The sequence below is a fragment of the Nerophis ophidion genome, linkage group LG08 (assembly GCF_033978795.1).
Source record: "Nerophis ophidion isolate RoL-2023_Sa linkage group LG08, RoL_Noph_v1.0, whole genome shotgun sequence".
Taxonomy (NCBI): domain Eukaryota; kingdom Metazoa; phylum Chordata; class Actinopteri; order Syngnathiformes; family Syngnathidae; genus Nerophis; species Nerophis ophidion.
Genome location: NC_084618.1, coordinates 70,689,953 through 70,713,243, shown reverse-complemented (window position 1 = coordinate 70,713,243; position 23,291 = coordinate 70,689,953). Strand labels below are relative to the sequence as shown.

The 23,291-nt window shown below is 38.7% G+C and overlaps 1 protein-coding gene across 1 annotated transcript; it reads left to right on the top strand.

The window, feature by feature from the left end:
* The first annotated feature begins 1,893 nt into the window (after positions 1–1,893).
* Positions 1,894–21,544, top strand: cep55l (centrosomal protein 55 like). The gene is made up of 11 exons (XM_061909595.1): positions 1,894–2,048; positions 4,410–4,614; positions 4,708–4,815; positions 11,281–11,436; positions 15,008–15,061; positions 15,140–15,382; positions 16,036–16,229; positions 16,310–16,433; positions 16,526–16,597; positions 20,124–20,249; positions 20,329–21,544. Exons 2-11 carry the CDS (start codon positions 4,441–4,443, stop codon positions 20,533–20,535), a joined length of 1,458 nt encoding a protein of 485 aa, XP_061765579.1. The 5' UTR covers positions 1,894–2,048; positions 4,410–4,440; the 3' UTR covers positions 20,536–21,544.
* The last annotated feature ends 1,747 nt before the right edge of the window (positions 21,545–23,291 follow it).

Here is a 23,291-nt window from a genome sequence, read left to right as displayed (position 1 = left end):
ATGTGTTTGTTCTATTTTTGGCCAAAGTAAAACAAAGAAAACAACCAGGAATTTTCTTTATTTTTAAGTTATCATGCCATGATTTTAACATTCTGGCCCACTTGGGAAAAGATTTCCCTCCTTGCGGCCCCTGAGCTAAAATGAGTTCGACACCCCTGTCCTAGGTCATGTTTGCAACAAATTCCCACCACATTGTTTTGCAAAACATATTAAATTGCCCAAGCTTTTGTTTTAAAGGCCTACTGAAATGAGATGTTCCTATTTAAACGGGGATAGCAGGTCCATTCTATGTGTCATACTTGATCATTTCGCGATATTGCCATATTTTTGCTGAAAGGATTTAGTCGAGAACATCGACGATAAAGTTTGCAACTTTTGGTGCTGATAAAAAAGCCTTGCCTTTACCGGAAGTCGCTGACGATGACGTCACAAGGGTGAGGGCTTCTCACGTCCTCACATTGTTTTTAATGGGAGCCTCCAGCAGCAAGAGCTATTCGGACCGAGAAAACAACAATTTCCCCATTAATGGGAGCGAGGATGAAAGATTTGTGGATGATGATATTGATAGCGAAGGACTAGAAAAAAAAAAATAATAATAAAATAAAATAAAAAGCGACGGCTACGGGCGGCGGCAGTGTGAGCGTTTACTAGGATATTTCTGGAAGATCCCTTATCTGCTTATTGTTTTCAAAGTGTTTTAGTGAGATTGTAAAGACATACTTCGAGGTCGAATGGCTGCGGTGAAGACGCAGTGTCTCAGAGAGAAGCCGAAGAGCCAAGCTCACAGCTGCCTTTTAAACAGCTACTGCAGGAGGCCGAATAATCCAATGATGTCTCCGGTAAGATATATATCACAATCTTCCCATCCAAAAACATGCTGGTTGACGTAGAAAAACATGTTCGCTTGACCGCTCTGTTAAAAACAAAGAAACACCGGCGGTGTCTCGGTGCTAAAGACAGCTGCAATACACCGCTTTCCACCAACAGCATTGTTCTTTATAGTCTCCATTATTAATTGAACAAATTGCAAAATATTCAGCAACACTGACGTCCAAATTACTGTGTAATTATGCGATGAAAAGAGACGACTTTTAGCCGTAACTGGTGCTGAGCTAATATTTCCTGACAGTCCGTGACGTCACGCGCACGCGTCATCATTCCGCCACATTCGCAACAGGATACTTCGCGGGAAATTTAAAATTGCAATTTAGTAAACTAAACCGGCCGTATTGGCATGTGTTGCAATGTTAATATTTCATCATCGATATATAAACTATCAGTCGGGTTTCAGTAGGCCTTTAAGGTCATGTTTGCAACAAATTCCCCCCACACTGTTTTGCAAGACATATTAAATTGCCCAAGCTTTTGTTTTAATCCACGCATTAAAATGCATTGCAGTGTCACAAAGCTACACGTCCCCTCCCACAGATTCATCACAAATGGACTATTGTTAATTATAGAGTGAACAAATGGGCGCACATTCGTCTCCATTTTACAATGCTGAGGTTTCAGGCAGTGTTGGTACTGTCAGAAAGGAAATTATACAGGCGGTTAATTATAGAGAATATAATGTATGTGCTTTGTGGTGATAGCTGGCTGTGTTTACTACAATATTGTGCGGCATCGAGCATGTGTTTCCTACATGATATATTAAACTGACGGAGGTGTTTGTAAAGAAATGTTGCAAAAAAAGGGGATCCATCCAGAATAACCAGAATATCAAGTAGAGACGTGTGTGCACTTCATTCTTTGTCAGGGGCAGCCCGGTGCTACTCACCATTAACGACGTTTAGGGGGAAAAAATACGTCGTTTGTAATGCATCGATATAAAACATATAACCTACTCATTTGAGTCAGTTATGTCGCAATAATGTCGATTAAAGTTTCAAACCGTGTGTGTTTCACCGCCTCAATTTTGCGGAAGCGTTGTCACCGGAAGTGACGTCACGGCGCTGTAATTCAAACTTCAGGAAGCGAAAAGCAAGGGAACGGTCTTCCTTCCTGACACAACAAAAGATCATTTTGACGTCAAAGCATCGATTCCTCTCGTAAGTAAGCTTTTTTTTGAAGACCACAAGATTTTATAGTTTTTATTTTGAAGAGCGAACAGCCTGCCGAGCCTGTTTTGTGTTTTGTAACGTAGACTAGCGATGAATGACAGGTGTATGATGTCTGTTCTATTTGGGTGTACCTCAATACCATTCTAACCTAGTTAGATATTTTTACATGTGTACTTACGCAACTACATTATTGTTCTTAAATAAGTGACTGAGTACGTTGTTAAATTATTGTTCCCAAGATGAAGATTGTAGCTGAGATAGGCACCAGGGACCCCGAAGGGAATAAGCGGTAGTAAATTGGATAGATGGAAGATGAAGAGATTGGTAGTGTACAAACCCCGTTTCCATGTGAGTTGGGAAATTGTGTTACATGTAAATATAAACGGAATACAATGATTTGCAAATCCTTTTAACCCATATTCAGTTGACAAAGACAAGATATTTGACGTTCAAACTCATAAACTTTATTTTTTTTTGCAAATAATAATTAACTTAAAATTTCCTGGCTGCAACACGTGCCTAAGTAGTTGGGAAAGGGCATGTTCACCACTGTGTCACATCACCTTTTCTTTTAACAACACTCAATAAACGTTTGGGAACTGAAGAGAGATTTTTGAAGCTTTTCAGGTGGAATTCTTTCCCATTTTGTTTTATGTACAGCTTAAGTTGTTCTCCGTTGCGGTATTTTGGGATTCATAATGCGCCACACATTTTCAATGGGAGACCGGTCTGGACTACAGGCAAGCCAGTCTAGTACCCGCACTCTTTTATTATGAAACCACGCTGTTGTGACAAGTTACTTGGCATTGTCTTGCTGAAATAAGTAGTGGCATCCATGATAACGTTGCTTGGATGGCAACATATGTTGTTCCAAAACCTGAATGGACCTTTCAGCATTAATGGTGCCTTCACAGATGTGTAAGTTATCCATGCCTTGGGCACTAATACACCCCCATACCATCACAGATGCTGGCTTTTGAACTTTGCACCTAGAACAGTCCTGATGGTTCTTTTCCTCTTTGGTCCGTAGGACACGACGTTCACGGTTTCCAAAAAACTATTTGAAATGTGGACTCGTCAGACCACAGAACACTTTTCCACTTTGCATCAGTCCATCTTAGCTGAGAGTGGGCCCAGCAAAGCTGGCAGCGTTTCTGGGCGTCGTTGATAAATGGCTCTGGCTTTGCATAGTACAGTTTTAACTTGCACTTACAGATGTAGCGACAAACTGTAGTTACTGACAGTGGTTTTCTGAAGTGTTCCTGAGCCCATGTGGTGATATCATTTACATACTGATGTCGCTTTTTGATGCAGTACCGCCTGAAGGAACGAAGGTCCGTTATATTATCGTTTACGTGAAGTGATTTCTCCAGATTCTCTGAACCTTTTGATGGTATTACGGACCGTAGATGGTGAAATTCCTAAATTTATTGCAATAGCCCGTTGAGAAATGTTGTTTTAAAACTGTTTGACAATTTGTTCACGCATTCGTTCACTATGTGGTGACCGTTTCCCAATCCTTTTTTGTGAATGACTGAGCATTTCACGGAAGCTGGTTTTATACCCAATCATGGCACCCACCTGTTCCCAATTAGCCTGCTCACCTGTGGGATATTCCAAATAAGTGTTTGATGAGAATTTCTCAACTTTATCAGTATTTATTGCCAACTTTCCCAACTTCTTTGTCACGTGTTGCTGGCATCAAATTGTAAAGTTAATGATTATTTGCAAAAAAAAAAGTGTTTATCAGTTTGAACATCAAATATGTTGTCTTTGTAGCATATTCAACTGAATATGGGTTGAAAATTATTTGCAAATCATTGTATTCCGTTTATATTTACATCGAACAGAATTTCCCAACTCATATGGAAAAAGGGTTTGTATTAATTATATAATGTGGCCTTATCTCAGGGGTCGGCAACCCAAACATTGAAAGAGCCACATTGGACCAAAAATACAAAAAACAAATCTGTCTGAAGCCGCAAGATGAAAAGCCGTATATAAGTGTAATAATGAGGGCAACACATGACCTAAGTGCATATAATAGCCTACTATCAAAATAACTATGTGTAGCTGGCTGAAGCAAATCTTTGTTGACAGAAATTTTGAAAATTTGATATTTATTCTATGCATTTTTACAACATTTGAAACCGTCAGTGATCAAGAGTGATGGGTCAAATGCAGAGAATAATTTCGCCACACCTTGTGTGTTTGTGAGACAATCATTGGTACTTTAATCTGATACCAAAGACCAATGCTACCTTGGTATTGATTATATTGATATTGCGATGTATTCTCCCAACTCTAGTTTGCCTGTATAAAGACTAAATTAAATGTTTCCCTTTATAGCGGCTCAACCCTCGCAACCAAGAAAGCGACAATGACATCCAACTTGGTGGCCAAACTAGGCTTCAAATCCAGCAACTCTGCCTCTAAAGCCGAGGCGGAGGTGGAGAAGGTGAGGCGAGAGAATGCTCATCTCAGGAAGAAGATTGACGAACTGGCCAAGCGACACATAAGACCGCCTGACTCGGACAAAAGCAAGCTGCTGGAAGTGAGTGGGGAAAATGTCATAGCTATCATTGTGTGTGACGTGTACCACTATTTTAACCTTACCTCTTTAATTTTTTTAATTATTTTTTTTTAGAGAATTGTTTCGCTAGAGACTCTTCGAGAGAGGAACAATCAACAGTTGCTGGTCAAAGAGCAAGAGCTGGAAGCTGTGAGGCAGCAGCTGACGGCTAAAGGCGGCGAGGCATGTATACGATGAAAACATGCAGAACTGTCCAATTACGCTTTTATATAAAGTTGTCAAACGATTGAAATGTCATCTTTTAGGACGTCCACGCCATCATGAGCTTTAATGAGCACGTAAATGTAATTTATATCTAATTCTGAGAAAGATCTATGCAGTCTGACAAATTGTTTTCAACAAATATAATGCCCCATTTTGTATATGGCAGGTCAGCTGCTGATTTTCTTTGTTTGAATTGTGATATGTACTTACCGTATTTTCTGGCCTATAAGGCGCACTTAAAATCCTTTTTTTCCCCTCAAAACTCGACAGTGCGCCTTTATAACCCGGTGCGGAATAATTCTGGTTTTGCTTACCGACTTTGAAGCTATTTTATTTGGTACATGGCGTAATGATAAGTGTGACCAGTAGATGGCAGTCAAACATGAGAGATACGTGTAGGCTTAACTATGATGGCAGTCACACACAACAGATGCGTGTAGATAGCATTTTGTATGTTCCATTGAAAATATAGAACATTACACACGGCCCTCAAAAATCTATTAAAATGTTTTAGTACGACTTTGGTAAGCTATGAAGCCACACCGTTTGATGGATTGTACTGTGCTTCAACATACGAGTATTATTATAGTGTGTGGATAAGGTAAGACACTCTCTGGTGTTTTGTTTCGCAATATTATGCAAAAGCAACTTTTCTTACCTACTGGTACCTGCTGATCTGTATTAGAGATCTGCATCAGTCCGAAAAAATTGTGCGCGTCCGCCTTTGTAATCCGTGCCACACCGTAGTCGATAAGCTTCTTCTTTTTCTCTATCTTCTTGTTATGAGACATTCATCCTCCGATGTTGCCATTTCTAATATAAAGTAGTGTAAAGTACTTACTTATATCTGTCAGTAAACCCGCCATAAAAGCGCTAAAACATATCGGTGTATTGAGTTTACATTATTCACCCAAGGAACTTTAGTTATTAGAGAGTTCCGGTCGGATGGTTTTTCACGGGACACATTTCCGGCGTTGTTGTTGTTTCCGGATGAGAAGATGATGCTCCGTTAATGATTTAAGTAAAGTCTGAATGTCATTAAAACATTTAGCTCCATCTTTTGACACTTCTTTCACTCCCGTCCTTGCACGCTACACCGCTACAACAAAGATGACGGGGAGAAGATGCTGTCGAAGGTGAGCCACGTAAATAAGACCGCACACAAAACGGCGCATCCTGGATCGACTGTCAGAAAGCGGCTTGAAGATTATCTGTAAAACATAATCCACGCAACATTTTGACCAAAGAACCACTATTACATGTTATGTAGACCACAAGGAAGTGTTTTCATTTTAGAAAAAAAATAGAATAATATGACCCCTTTAATGCACCCTATATATAGGTTTTCATATATAAGGTGCACCTTATATATGAAAAAGATCGAAAACAGACCATTCATCCGTAGTGTGCCTTATAATCCGGTTCGCTTTATGGTCCGGAAAATATGGTATTTAAAATTTTACCTTATTCTCATTATAACATGACTTTTCCCTCAAAAAGTTATTTTCGGCTAATATGACAGCTAGGGCTGCAACTAACGATTAATTTGATAATCGATTAATCTGTCGATTATTACTTCGATTAATCGATTGATAATCATATAAAAGAGACAAACTGCATTTCTATCCTTTCCAATACTTTATTTTAAAAAACAGCATACTGGCACAATGTCCTTTCGACTTGCCAAATAAAACAAGGCAAGTGTTACAATTTTTTAGAAAATTTCAAACCTGGCTATTACTTATTCCAACCATTCTGCAATGTTTGGTGCTGAATGCCTTTCCTCTAGTGGCATGGTCGTAAGGCAGATTGACTTCTTGTTCCATTCGTCTCCAATGTAGTGGCATGTATTGCCAAGGTAGGCTACACTTGTCCACACATCAGTAGTGAGAGCAATTTTGCTCCGGGTGGCTTTTATGTCAGTCTACACTGCATGGAATGTCTGCTCGTACTTCCTCTCCATTAGTTTGGTAAAATGGTTCCTCTAGGGAAGAGTGTAACCGGGGTTGAGGATGTGAATCATTTGTCTAAAACCTTCATCCTCCACCATTGATAGTCGCCTCATGTCAGTTACCAACATATTCAGGATAGCATCAGTCAGTGCTGACGCTTGCCGTGGTGTGCACATCCTTCCTTTGTACCAAGTCTCTAATGCTGGCTTGTTTCTTTCTGAAATGAGAGAAATCATATTATGAACGTACATAGTAGCATCATTTACATGTAACTCAATACATACCCAGTTGATTTAATTAATGATTTCTGACATAAAAGACAATTATGCCACCACATTAAAAAAACTGCTAAATTAAATAAATTGGCATTGGAGTTGCAGAATACACCAATAACAACACAGAAATGTAACTCATCAGATCAAAACTGGATCAGATATAGTACACGTTTCTGTTCTGACTAATAAAGGATACACTTTAGGCTACCTCTGAATCATAGCATGAAATATTCCAGCACCTTCATAACGATTAGTTATACTACAGCGTCACTCAAGTGTAAATAGATTTTCATAGCTACATTGATCCATTATAAAACCAACCTGAGATATTTATGTCTGTTACGTTTATTTCCAAATTGGTAAACGTGCGTTTTCTCTCTCAAAACGGAGTCAAATGTGCCGGAGACACATTATCAGCCCTGCGTTGCAACAAAGACATAACGTTAACGTTACTCATAAAAAAGCTGAACTTATGAATGCCTGTTGCGACTCAAAACAACACAGAAAATGAAGTCACCGCACTATCCAAAAAGTTCCTAACACTCTCAAAGTTAATACACAACAGTTGCTGCTGCGCTTCCTTAAAAAAAATCTCCTCGTTAACAAAAGATTAAAAACACACAAAGACGGACACAACGGATCAATATACTCGGACTATGGACTTAAAAAAGTTACATACCATGAGTTCTTCCCTTCATCCATGGCTCCTCTTCTGGTGCTGCCAAAGCAATGGTGTCCTTCCGTGCCACGCGATATCCATGCTGCACGTTTTGCAGGAAATGTCTTCTTTGAAGTCTTCCGACACTTTTGACGACTTAGGTCGTACACTTTTCTCCATTGAAGCAATAACCTCGAGATGTTTCTCCGCTGAACTATCCGTACTGTTTCCCTCCGCCATTTTTCGAATGTTTCCAACAAAGGAGATGGCGTGGTCACGTGAGCTGCACATGACATATCATTGGCTGGCTCACTGCCACCACATGAGACGTAGCTGCAGCGCCGCTCTAGTGCTGTTTTGTACTGTTTTTGTACTTATTTTGATTATTGTTTTTCAGCTGTTTGTAAATGTTGCAGTTTATAAATAAAGGTTTAGGGGGGTAAAACATAAAAAGCCTACACGCATGCGCATTGCATACATCCAACGAATCGATGACTAAATTAATCCCCAACTATTTTTATAATCGATTTTATCAATTAGTTGTTGCAGCCCTAATGACAGTTATTTTCTTAATAATACAACTTTTTCCACATAAACGTTAACCTCATAACATGCTAACTTTTTCCGTAATACTACAAATTTTTTCGACATAAACAACTTTATCCTCCTAACATGCTAACATTTTTGTAATCTTGCAACTTTCTCAATGTAAACAACTTTTTTCTCCTAACACACTAATTTCCATTCAGCCATCAATTTTCTACCGCTTGTCCCTCTCGGGGTCGGGGGGGTGCTGGAGCCTATCCCAAATGCACTCAGGTGGTAGGCTGGGTACACCCTGGATAAGTCGCCACTTCATTGCTGGGCCAACATAGACAACATTCACACTGACATTCACACACTACGGCCAGGTACAATGAAATTAAAAGCAACTCCAGTATCACTGTGACGGTCTAAAAATATGCAAAACATAGGAAGAAAAGAAAAAGAAAAATAGTGCAAAAGGAGTTAATGTGCACGGTCCAGTTCTGAGATCGATTTATGTTCTATGTGTTTACAGGAAAAACATTTTAGTGCACGCACAGGTAAGAAAGAAGTAGAAAAACAAAGAATAGCACTGAAGAGGAGAGCCGTGAGCCGCTGCAACCGTGCATGCCGTCATCTTGGATCAATAGTTATGTTCCCTTAACATTACAACTTATATCCGAGACATTTTTCTAAAAAACAAAATGCAACTTTATTTCCTTGGCATTACAACTTCTATTCTTGTAATACCACAACTTTAGTCACATTTGAACACACATTGAATACAAGTTTTTTCTGACAAAAAACAATGTTTTCAAAACAATATGATTCTTAATGTTACTAATTTATTCTCTTAATGATACAACTTTTATTCTTGCAATATTATTTATATGTACAGTATTTTCCTGTAAATGAAGATAGTGTTTTCCAAAATACAGTATTCTCATACATTTTATTTTTTATTCTCCAAATGTTGCGACGTACTTTCTCAAAAATCTGAAATTATTCAACAACATTTTTTTCCTCAAGAATACAATATTTATTTCGTAAAATTCAAAATTTCAAATATATTTGTGTTTTTTATGGCAACTTTTTCGTTGTAGTATTCCTATTATAATATTTATAACAAAAGTTCTAACACAGCAATTTTATTCTCACTTAATAGTCATGAGAGGACATTTTTCTTAAAAATACAATAGCCACCTAACTTCACGACTTTCGTCTTGGTACATGGTGACTATTTGTATCGTAACAGTCTTATTGTAATATTTATAGCGTTGTGTGAACCATGAAGCCATTTCATGGTGTACAACTTAGTCATGGAGATATGAAGAAGTTTTTCCTAAAAAGACAATGTTCACACAACTTTGCAACCTTTTCTTGTACCGTTTAATCTCATATTTTCTGAAAATGCAATGTTTTCTCAACTTTATTCTCAGAAATTTGCAAACTTTATGTTGTCTTTTCTCCACAAAACAATTTTATTGCGCAAAAATGTTACCAAATAAAATTACTGTAAAATTTTTTACAACTTTTACTTTGTAATGTTTTTTAGAATTGTCGAATTTTTTTACTTTAATTCTTGTAATGTTACATTAGTTGTGTTCTATTCATTTAGATTTATTTTCCATAAGATACAGCTGCTATCAAATAGATCTGTAAAGATGAAGTTAGAATTAGAATAAGATTAATTGGAGTAGAAAAAAACTTTGATTTATATTTTTGTTGCTTCGATTACTCGTTTGAGTATACTTAATAAACATTTATAAAATCCAGATTGAAGTGGTGTGCCCAAAACTTTAATAGAGCTCACATGAAAACCGTGGTGTGTGGGTGATGTGATCAGTGTGGTGGCCAACAACAGCACATTTTTATTTTTTATTTTATTTTTATCAATGCATACATGTTAAAATTGTAATTTCAATGTTGACGATGTGCATTTATTAGGGAAAAAAAGAATGAAGGTTATGCCAGGCACACAAATCGTTTTTTATTTAAACTATTTTCCCTAAAATATGCATCAAGGCAATAAAGGGTTGTATTTGCTTACTCGATTAATCTGGAAAACCAATAAATAATTTAATCGATTACTAGAATAATCAATAGCTGCAACCCTTAGTACAGTGCATTGTCTTGCAAAGTTATTTATATTTTTGTAGCATAAAACCATGTGTTTTATACTTAGTTATTTATGATTAGAAAACTTCTGCACAGCTGTAATGTCACCATAGAAGTAGCGCCTGGTGCCTGTCGATGAAAACTGGAAGGCTAAATTGTTTTGTTATAACTCTTCTTTCTTTCCCTATGGGGACCATTTTGAACCGAAACATGTAATATATGCCCGCAAATGACATCAGCTGCACTGACTGTCACATAAACTGATGTCATAATGCTACAACACAATCCGACTTTTGGTGACCTTTCCTTCCTCCACAAACACATTTCCAGTCATAATATGCCCTATGCACAGACGATATGAAATCAGGTGATGTGATCTGAAACTACTACTGTCATAAAACCACTGTTATTGCCACATTGACGGGAATAACTTTATTGGAGCTCACATGAAAGCGGTGGTGTGTGGGTGCAGTGATCTGTGTGGCGGTGAACAGCGGAGAGTTTATTTATATCTTTATGAATGCACTGTGCAATTTAAATGTTGATAACGTGCATTTATTCAACAAAAAAATGAAGGTTATGGCAAGCGGAAACATGTTTGTTTATTTCAACCATTTCCGTAAAATATGCATTGAAGCTTTAAAGTATTTTGATTACTCGATTAATAGAACCATCCATCCATCCACTTTCTACCGCGTATTCCCTTTGGGGGTCGCGGGGAGGCTGGTGCCTATCTCAGCTACAATCAGGCGGAAGGCGGTGTACACCCTGGACAAGTCGCCACCTCATCGCAGGGCCGATTAATAGAACCAACTAATCAATTAAGAAAAATGATTGATGGTCTTTATTATAAGGACCGTCATATACTTGCTGACCTTTAATGGCTTTGTTTTAGGTGGTGGCGGCTCTGCAGTCCCAGCTGGACCAGCGGCGGAAGGATGCGGAGCAGAGAGACGTGCAGTTCCAGAATCTGTCGCAGGAGACGCAGAACCTGAAAAACAAGCTCGCCACTGTTTCTGCACGCTGCCAGACACTGGAGACACAAACTGGGGTACGTCAATCCATCATATTATAGCCCCTTTTAACACTCCCTGGATCCTTTTTTGTGTATGTATATTCAGCCGTTCACTACTACACCTAATATGTAACCCTGTTCGTTAGTTATTTCACTAATATAACAATTTCCATGTGCAGTTATAGCTACGGCCACTAGGTGGTACTGTTTGACTTAGGCTGGCTTTGAAGCAATAGTATTTGTAATAACAAATAAAGGAGTAAAACAATTATTTTCTTATTAAATATCAGATTTGAATAAAATGCTTAGATTTTTCTTGCTCTATTTATATTGAAATTCCTACAAACATCTATTATGACCCACTTCTTAGGTATGCCCTCCACCTTCCGGGTTTGCTGCATTTGCATAACCATAATCTCACTCACCGACCCTACACCCTTTCTCCTTGTGTCCTTCTTGGATACACGAAAGCTACTAGTTGGATTAGCATTTGTGGGGATGTATATATATGTGTGTGTGTATGTGCGTGCGTCTTCTTAAATCCACCTGAGAGGGTGAAAGTTGACAAGCTCACCCTGCTTGTCCGCAAGGCCGGGAGAGCTCACGCAGCCCTGGCGCACAGATGATCATTTAGATGCTGCCTGTTGTGACAGTGCCGTGAAGGGTTTGCACCGGGGCTCAGACATCCGGTGGTATTAGACATGTGAAATTATTGCGCTAAAGGGATGAGGAAGAGAGGGCTGTCCAGAAAGCGCATGCCCTGGGGGTCGTAAAAGTGTACAAAATCTACACATAGCCTCAATAAATAGGAGCATCTGACAGGGTTTGAAGCTGTTAGAAGAGAGTCGCGGTTTGTGTAGGAACTGTAGGGAGCCTCTAAATTAAAACTTACGAGTTCAGATAAGTCCAATAAGAAGCCTTTGAAATGTTTTTCACTTTAGCGTTTCTTCTAGATAAATTAGTATTAATAATTTTGTTTTATATCGTTTAGCTCCATTTTCATAATTGTTGCTGCTTGTTGTACAATGTGCTTTGTTGGGAATTTTTCAGATGTCTGGAGAATTGTTGTCTTTTCCACAAGCAACAAATTTAGCATCTTTTTCTGGTGTTATTATAGACTGTACTCATGTTTATAGAGTATTTCTGTCCCTCGATGTCCGCGATGAGAGGCAAGCTGCAGCGAGCATGACGTCGCACTTCCTTCGCGTTGCTGCTCCAGTTAGACTGTCTCTCCGTCAAAGCCGCAACTGCCTCTTGATATTTGCACATTTTGTAGATCTTTGTCCGCGGGTATTTCTGGGATGTATTACAGTTACTGTACGTCCACATCGCAGACATGCTGACTCCACTGCAGGCTGTCCTGCGCGCGTTGCTTACATCATCACAACATCCTGCATCCAGCACTTACGTTTCTCAGTCTTTTTTTGGCCGATTTTTTTTGTGCATCACTAGTCAATAGTGCGCTAATAACATATATCCATTCATACTGCAACAACCTGCTCGTGGTAATGTTTTATGTTTGTGTGATTTTGATTTGATGTTTATTGTTCACATGATTGCGAACGTATCACCCGTGCCTGAAAGGGGTTTGACGGAGAACGAGGAAGTGGTGTTGTTTGCCTGGGGAAGCACGAAGATAGACCTGTGTACAGGAGGGAATAATGTAGGAATCGGGTCGGTCGTTAGCATAAAATGGCAAGAAAGGTTAGAAATAGGGTCTGACTTTGTGTGAATTCTTCTGCAGTCTACAACAAATTATATTACATTAATTTTTTTTCATGTAAAAACCCTTATTTTTGATGTGTGGAGGCTATAATTTTGCTGTGGCGATGTGCCAAAACCAGTTACATTAAGATAAACTTCTGCTAGTTATCTTTGGCCCTATTCTTGTGTTTATACCCTGTGTGCTAACCCACAGAGAAAAACATTGTAAACAACAGTACAAAAGTGTAATGTGCACAAGTGTCACACCAACAGCTGAGTTGTGGCATTTTGAAGCACATGGATAGATACATAAAGCTGGTAGATACTCTATACAGTTGTCCCTCGTTTATCGCGGTTAACAAGCACCAGACAAACAGATTTACAGGAAGTAGGATTATTCATAAATTGAATATTTTCATAGTTTGAGCATAAATAATGATTTCAATCTTTTAAATAAGTTTTTGTTACACTATTGGAGCCCTCTAAGAAGAAAAATAAATAAAAAACATATAGTCACCTTTATACTCCTTTCACCCAATATAACATCCTTGAGTGTGTTCCACTGTAGATTACAGTCTTTCAGCCTTGAGACTTCTCCAAGTGTCATTGTTATACCCGTCAGCTGGCCACTATGTGGAAATAGTTTTTCACATCCTGGGTAATTCCTCCAAGTTACGACTGGGCCTCCATGTGCTGAAACCACCGGCGTGTGTTCTTTTGCAAAAACTTGGTTAATAGTGGCAGCTACAATTGTTAGCTTTGTAACTTGTCAGCATTAAATCCTTTTTAGCAGTTTGTGTGTCCTGCTTTGTCATTCCACAATGGCAAAGAGAATTCATCCCCACTTTGCCCAGAAAGCTGGCGATGGCTGATAATAGTCTTAGTTAGCAATGAGTGTTGCGCCGAATGTCCGATGCTACGTTTGCTATTGACCTTTGACACCGCCTGAGTCAAAGTCTCAGCAATGTGGAGATGTATTATAAATGGGGCAGAAGTTAAAGATGAAGTCCATCAAAAGGTTGTTCAACTCGAGGTTGTTGCAGTGCAGATAGTGCCAAGATTATCCACCCTATGTTGTTAGCATGGTTCACATTGAACCCGAAAACAAGTCCTGCTTGGTGAATATCTTTATCAATTCCCACATTATAACTATAGAACATGAGACGAATATTGCACTGTAACCCTTGTAATGCATAAATAAAACCTAATTTAACACCTAATTTAGTCAAAATAAATAAATAAATAAAAAAAATATATATATTAATCTGCAATGTAGTAAAGCTGTGATATTTAAAGTGCATTTTAGCCAAAACAGCTATTATATATATTGTTTTAAATAATTAGGAAGCTGCCTACAGCCTCAGCTGATTAGCGCCACACACCTGGCCTAAATGGAAAAATTATTTATGTCGCTAGTAGAGGTGGGAATCTTCTGCAAACCTCACGAGTGGATTATAAATATGATTCAGGAGCTAACGTTCGATTAAAAATCGATTATTATTGCATATTTAATTTATGTATAATGATGCTGTTTTACATTTATTTTCGTTTCACTAATAAGCTTTTATCTCTTGCAACTTTTAAAACATATATTTTTGAAAAGAAATTCCTATCACATTTATTAAATTCATGGAAATTTGTAGAAAACTGGAACATAAGTGCCTTATGATAAAGGAGCTTGTTGCAGCTCTTGGGTAGGTGGCTCACTGCGAATTTTAAAACTGTCTGAATTATTTTGTTTACAATAAATACACCGATTATTGACGTTTACTAATAATCAATCTTATAATCATCCATGGCCGGATTGCGATACATTTAAAAATCTGTTATTTCCCAAACCTCTAGTCGCTAGCAATAATAATGGTGGTTTTCTATGGTTGACTTTCTGTTATTGTGTGATTAGAACGGACAAGCGCCCCCTGCAGACCTGGTGGTGGTACAAGACCAGCTGAGAGATGTGAGTACGATCACCTTCAATCCGACTCATCACATGATCTCAAGCATTAGGAAGTTCTGAAGCATCTCCTCCACTCAGGCGCTGGAGAAGAACCAGCAGTGGCTGCTGTACGACCAGCAGCGAGAGGCCTTCGTCCAGTCCGTCTTGGCCCGCACGCACGAGCTAGAGCAGCAGCTCAACCGGGCCAAGCAGCAGGACACGCCCACACAGGAGGTGGCGGCTGACAACTCGCAGAAGGAAGCGCAGCTCATGAAGGAAGTGGAGAAGCAAAGAGATCAGCTAGAGAGAACACAGCAGGAGCTCCAAACCCAGAAGGAGCAGGTACATCCATAATTGTGTTATGGATCCAAAAAAATAGTAGAAGTGGATACGAGAAGAATAACATTTTAAATTGGATTCATCAAGCTACATTGGTACCAAATGTGGATCAGATCTGGACTGAATTTGATGTCTTTTCTATGGCAGTTGACACACATGGTTTTAAGGTTAATTACATTTTTAAAACGTTTTGAATTATTGTTGATTTAATATACATAATTTAGTACAAATGAATGTATAATTATTTTAGATTTATGTAATTTATTAAAAATAAAAGAATGATTGTTTTTTTTTGTTTTTTTTAAACATTTTGAGAATACCTAAAATAAAATACAGCTAATAAGTGAATACAAACAAAGCCATGTGCAGAAAACCGTGGATTCTAATTTCAATAAATAATCCATATTTATAATATTTACCAAATAAATTAGTGTTTGTTTTTTACAATCACAAAAAAATAAAACCTATTTTCTCATAAAGTGGTTATAAAAACATTGCAACACTAATTGTTGCACGAAAACGTTTAATAAAACATAACCTGGCAGAGGGAATAATTTTCTTATTTAACAGTTTGTGTTGCACTTAAAATAATCTTGTGAGTATTTTTCTATAATTTATAACGACAAAAAACTAATATTTACCCAATGCCTGTGCAGAACGTCCGGAGTCAGGGTGATCTGCACCATCAGTGCGAGCAGGTCGCCAGGTTGCAGGAGGAGATGTCTGTGCTGCAGCGACGCTTGGACGACAAATGTGACGAGCTGGCGTCCCTGCAGAGGAAGTGCAAGGAGCGCAGCAAAGAGCTGGAAGAGACCAGGATGCAGCTGCAGACGGAGCGCCTCAGTAACAGGTGCTTGCTGCACACTTCGTCAAGCTCTGTGAAAGAAGTTGACCCCTACTGTCTCCACGTTTTTTACGTGTACTATACAGACATGCTGCGTCTGAGGAGAGGCAGGTGTCCTCGGAGCGTGTGGACAGAATGAGGGTCGAGCTGGAGAGCGTGGATTTAAGACTGGAGGAGGAGAGGAAGAGATCGGCTGAACTTCTGCTTCAAGTGACCTCTCAGCCTTGTTTAGCACCAGTCAACACGCACATCATAAGAGATGGTTAAATGTTAAATTGAAATGGGCTGACTTGACTTGACAGGTCAACGTGCTGCAGAAATCTCTCCTGAACCAAAGCGAAGAGCAGAGGAGGATTGCAGCACTGGAGCAGCAGGTGAGACCCCAACTAACCAAGACTTAAATGTCGACTGCACTCAATCACTAAGACGCTACATGCTGTATGAACAGGCAACAAATATGAACAGAAAAATGTATATCCTAATATCCTTTTATGTTTCAATAACAATATACATCACAATTTATAAATATACACACATGAATGTCAATATGGCTAATATTTTCTCATTTTATTTATAAAACACCTATTTTATATATAAAAATGACAGACAAAGCAACGAATAATTTTAGTTCCAGTCCTTCTTTTCGACAACGTACACTAGGTCGGGAGTTCTTAACCTTTTCACCTCGGGCCCAACTTTTCCACTACTCAAATTTTAACACTGAATTAGTAATATTACTCTTGATTTTATTCATGTTCAATAGTTACTGTATATCTAATACAGTGGTTCTCAAATGGGGGTACGCGTACCCCTGGGGGTACTTGAATGTATGCCAAGGGGTACGCGATATTTAAAAAAAAAAAAAAATCTAAAAATATCAACAATTCAAAAATCCTTTATAAATATATTTATTGACAAAATATTTAACAAAATATGAATATAAGTCCATAAACTGTGAAAAGAAATGCAACGTTGCAATATTCAGTGTTGACAGCTAGATTTTTTGTGGACATGTTCCATAAATATTGATGTTAAAGATTTCTATTTTTGTGAAGAAATGTTTAGAATTAAGTTGATGAATCCAGATGGATCTCTATTACAATCCCCAAAGAGGGCACTTTAAGTTGATGATTACTTCTATGTGTAGAAATCTTTATTTATAATTTAATCACTTGTTTATTTTTCAAGAAGTTTTTAGTTATTTTTATATCTTTTTTTCCAAATAGTTCAAGAAAGACCACTACAAATGAGCAATATTTTGCACTGTTATACAATTTAATAAATCAGAAACTGATGACATAGTGCTGTATTTTACTTCTTTATCTCTTTTTTTCAACCAAAAATGCTTTGCTCTGATTAGGGGGTACTTGAATTAAAACAATGTTCACAGGGGGTACATCACAGAAAAAAGGTTGAGAACCACTGATCTAATATAATAGAATAGATCTTTATTGTCATTATACAACAAAATTGCAAGCAAACTCATTTAGTGCAAATTCCCAACGACACATAAAAAACATAAGAACATGGTACTAAGATAAATAGATTAAATAAATACAAAAAATACGAAGCACACATCTCACATGCACAGTCATTCTTTTTTATGCAGTGTGTTCCATTGTGCTTTACGATGACGTTGACGTTCATGCTCCCACCGGTCTCGCCAGAAAGTTATTTTAAATGATGTAAAAATGCTCGCGCAAAATAGCATTGTTGCTCTTGTTACATTAGCCGCAACCAGGACGTTAAAATTACGGTAAAAATATTTATGGCCGTGTCGATACAATATTGATATCAAATATACCGTATTTCCTTGAATTGCTGCAGGGCATATGGTATGCGCCTGCCTTGCATTACTGCCGGGTCAAACTCTCTTCGCAAAATAATTAGCGCATGCTTAGTATTACCGCCTGGTCAAACTCGTGACGTCGCGAGTGACACTTCCCCTGTCATCATTTTCAAAATGGAGGAGGTTGATTTCAATACCGGTAATTTGAAATTGCATTAAGGGAAGAAGATTAAGAGCTATTCAGTAGGCTTTAAAGTCCAAGCTTACATCACACTCAAATTTTTACTGCATGCCTTTGGTAAGTGCCGGGGTGAGAAGAGGTTTTAAAATAATCATTAGCGCATGCTTACTTTTACCGCATGCCTTTGGTAAGCGCAGGAGTGAGAAGAGGTTTTAAAATAATTAGCACTCTGCGGCAATTCAAGGAAATACGGTATCCCCCCCCCCACACACACACACACACAAGAAAATAAGTATTGGATGATATCGGCTTTCATCTAAAATCTTCGATATAAGCTCCAATACAAGCAGTCAAGCAGCAGCTAAGCACACAATAGCACACAAGCTAAACATATGTAATAAGTGTCCCTAATTGTATTGTAACATTTTAAAACAGCACATTTGTCAATATAAACATATTTGCTTATTACTTACATATGCAAAGTCTACAAGGCAGAAGCATATTAGAAAGTATCCTGTAACAAACGTGTCCGGATCCTTCAACTGTGTCACGAGCTTCACTTCATGACTTATTGTGCCCGAAAACAAATTAACACTCTGCGTCAAAATCATCAATCGGTCTTAAGTTTAGTGTTTTTCATACTTCCTATTCTCGTCTGAGTAATTTCACTTCATCACACCTTTTCTAACATGCCACACTACAAAGTATTAAAAGACTGTTATATCGATTCGTGTTGATATCGTATTTGATTGGTACCCCTATAGATACAAAAGTTATATTGTACAAAATACATGTATGTCGTACTACTATATAGAGTACAGGCCAATAGTTTTGACACACCTTCTAATTCAATGCTTTTTATTTTATTTTCATGACTATTTACCTTGTCGATTGTCCCTGAAGGCATCAAAGCTATGAATGAACACATGTGGAGTTATGTACTTAACACAAATAGTTGAAATAATTGAAAACATGTTTTATATTCTAGTTTATTCAAAATAGCCACCCTTTGCTCCGATTACCTTTTCGCACACTCTTGGCTTTCTCTCAAAGAGCTTCAAGAGGTGGTCAGTCACCTGAAAGGGTTTTTACTTCACAGGTGTGCTTGAAGCTCATCAAGAGAATGCCAAGAGTGTGCGAAAAAGTAATCAGAGCAAAGGGTGTTTTTTTTTTTTTTAAGAAACTTGAATATAAAATATTCACCCATTTTTCATTATTCACCCGCTTATCCCTTTTTGGGTCGCGGGGGGTGCTGGAGCCTATCTCAGTTGCATTCGGGCGGAAGACGGGGTACACCCTGGACAAGTTGCCACCTCATCACAGGGCCAACACAGATAGACAGACAACATTCACACTCACATTCACACACTAGGGACCATTTAGTGTTGCCAATCAACCTAAATGTCTTTGGAAGTGGGGGGAAGCCGGAGTACCTGAAGAGAACATGCCAACTCCACACAGAAAGATCCCAAGCGCAGGATCGAACCCAGGACCTTCATATTGTGAGGCAGACGCACTAACCCCTCTTTCACTGTGCTGCCCGAATATAAAACATGTTTTCAGTTATTTCACCTTTTTTTGTTTAGTAAGTAACTCCACATTCATAGGTTTGATGCTTTCAGTGACAATCCACAATGTAAATATTGCAACACACTAATATAGCTTGTGCTCAAAAGGATTTTTTCCTCTTGAAAAAAACCCCAACTAAGCTAACTCTCTTAAGAAGAAGTCGGCAACTGTTGGTTTGGATTGAATACATCTCCAGATTGAAATATAAGAATATTCAGATATACTTTTCCTTGGGGTAATAAAAAAAATAAAGTCTTATACTTTATCTTTTCCTCAGATTTAAATCCGTACATTTACTTTAAATGTGAAATGTCCACTGTGAAAATATATGATGTCTTGTGGTTCCTACCGCCCCGCACAGATCCAACTCTCGGCTAAAGACTTTGAGAACGAGAAGTTGGACCGTCAGAGCGTCCAACACCAGCTTCACAAGGTCCTCAAGGAGCTCCGCAAGGCCCGTGATCAGATCGCCAAGCTGGAGTCTTCAGTATGTACTATTTTTACATCCTAGAAAAGATGTAAAATGTTGACATCTGACTTACCCTTTTTGTCCGTGTTCTTTTTAGAAGCAGCCCAACAGCCGCTTCTCGGAGCCCAGCTCTTACAGCAAGCTGGAGCGGCTGGCCATTGACGACCCGCGCTCGCCCACGTCGCCCTCCAAATCCGGCGGTCTTCTGGACGAGAGCTTCCTGGAGTGTCCTAACTGTCGCGTCCACTACCCCACCAGCCGCCACCGCGAGTTGCTGGCTCACATCGACTTCTGCTTGGCCTGAGCGCCCTCAGCCTGCAGCACGTAATCATCAAACACTCGTTTTCTTTTTAAATCTCATTTTTGCCAGGCAGGCTTATCATGAGAAGGTAACAATTAAGATATCATTCATCAGGTTAAAATAGCATTTTTGGTCTGTGAAGTCCAAATGATGGTATTTAAATGCCAAAGATTGACTATACTTGAGTTTCTGCTTTATTTGTTTTGTTTTTCACAAGGTGATTTATTGTGCTTGTTTTTGTCATATTTATTTTTGGGTTGGTTTTTCAGTGAGCTTCCATCTTTTTAGGGCAACTTTAATCAGTATTTGCTCTTTTTATAGGTAAAGGTATTATTTGTTTATTTGAACTTTCTTTGATGGTCTTGGCTCAAAGTTCTTGTTTTTTTTTAATATTGTTAAATATAACCCTGATAATAGGGATCATCTTTCTATTTATACCTTCAATTATCATGAAAAAAAAATCATGTGACAACCCTGAATATTGTTTTGAACCTGTTTTGGACATATTTCTTGGACGACATCTTACAATCTCCAAAAACACATATTTAGACTTTTTCCCCCTGTGGTGTGTGAGTGACGGGATGATAAGCTCCGGCTTGTTTGGAAGAAACATAATCATAGGACAAACTTAATGTTTTTAAATATTGTTGTCACTCCGTTCTGCTTTTAACCATATAAGAATCATGTATAACTTCATTTGGCAACACAGTTATTCTCCATTGGACTCCAATAACTGACTTTTGAGTCTAATATGTTGCTGCTTTTCTCTTTCATCGCCACCATGACTTGTCATGGCGGCAACAAGATTGCATCGAGTTAATTCCTTTTAAGAAACTATTTAAGGCAGAAGATTAGCGACGGTCCTCTCTTGGCCGGGTGGAAAGGTGTCTTTATTCCCGCCCGCCGCCTCGGTAATGAAACTCCGTCAAAGTCTGTGTTTTTAAATCCTTTTGGACAACTCTCTGTTTTGCTTATGTCTTTTGTTTTGTTGTGCAATAAAGTTTCAAAAATATTTCTGCGCTTTTTCCAAATAATCGAATAAGCAGAAAGGTTATCAAGCTGATAGAATCTGAACCAAAATATATATCTGGAGTAAAATTATGGGATGGATTGAGCAAGTATTTGTAACTTGTTTTTATTTTTGTGACAGTTATGGAAACAATATATGCATACAGAGGTGAAGGGATTCAATTGGCCCCATTCGTCACGGTTTACCTGACACATGAAATGTGACTAAGTGGGCTGTTCCATTATCAGCTTTAGCCGCCAGATGGCAGTAGAGAGTTAAATTGTGTGTTTTGTGACAATTACAACTGTGACCATAGTGTTGGTTGCTATACTGAACACAAATATAAACGCAACACAGCCCTGAACAGTGAAAACCGGGATCAATCCATGAAGAGAACACCTCTCCAACCATTCACCATCGAATGCGATCATTTGCCCACTCAAGTCGGTTACGACGACGAACTGCAGTCAGGTTGAGAAACCGATGAGGACGACCAGCATGCAGATGAGCTTCCCTGAGACGGTTCCTCACAGTTTGTGCAAAAATTCTCTGGTTATTGACGGAGATAGATATCTACATATATACATATTTTTAAGTAGTTTCTTTTGTTCCATAGTCATCTTTGAAATATCTAGTGTTCCATCTTGTACTTTGTTTATCTTTTCCCTATCTCCTGACCGATGGTACACTGTAGACGACCTTGGCTTTAGGAATGTGAGGAATAGCAATACTCCCTTCTTATCTCATCCTGTGCCCAGCTAAGGTGGACAATAGACATGTGTATTCGTTCCGGTGGGTGGGGGCGAGTGGCGGAGGGAAAAAGGCAAGACTTCCGTAGTATTGTCAGATCAACTTGGGCGATGCGATTTGAAGGTGTTGTTCATAGATTGGTCTCCCAAAGCTTTGGAATAAAATGTCAGAATACCTACTCTGTCTGGAATTCATTTAAAATTAGCTTTTGTGTCATAAAAAGAACTTGGGGGTGACCAGCAATTTAAATTCCCAGCAAGAGGAATATCTGGTCCAGATGCAACATTATGCAAACCAATTGTTGCAGCAGCTGTCTAGATGGCTGCTCTCAGATGGTCATGTAGGTGACCATGCTGGATTTGGTGGTCCTAGGCTGGTTCGGTTACACGTGGTCAGCGGTTGTGCGGCCGGTGGGATGTACTGCCGAATTTTCTGAAACGACTTTGGAGTAAGCTAATGATGGAAAAAAATACATTTAGTTCACAGGAAACAGCTCTGGTGGATATTCCTGCCATCAGCATGCAAACTGCACGCTCCCTCAAAACTTGCGACATCTGTCAGATAAAACTGCACATTTCAGCTCGGCTTTTTATTGTGGGCAGCCTAAGGCACGCTCGTGCAATAATCATGCTGTTTAATCAGCATTTGATATGCCACACCTGTGAGGCGGGATGGATTATTTTGGCAAAGAGGAAATGCTCACTAACACTCACTAAATCTATGTTTTGGACACATTTGTGAACAAGACTTGGGAGGAATACAATTTTTTTTTTTTATTTAGTGGCGGTGTGTTTTGGTTGGTAGAGCGGCCGTGTGAGTAACTTGAGGGTTCCAGGTTCGATCCCCGCCTTCCCCATCCTAGTCACTGCCGTTGTGTCCTTAGGCAAGACACCTTTACCCACCTGCTCCCAGTGCCAACCACACTGGTTTAAATGTAACTTAGATAATGGGTTTCACTATGTACATGTATAAATATAATTCACATCACGTAAAAGTTTTA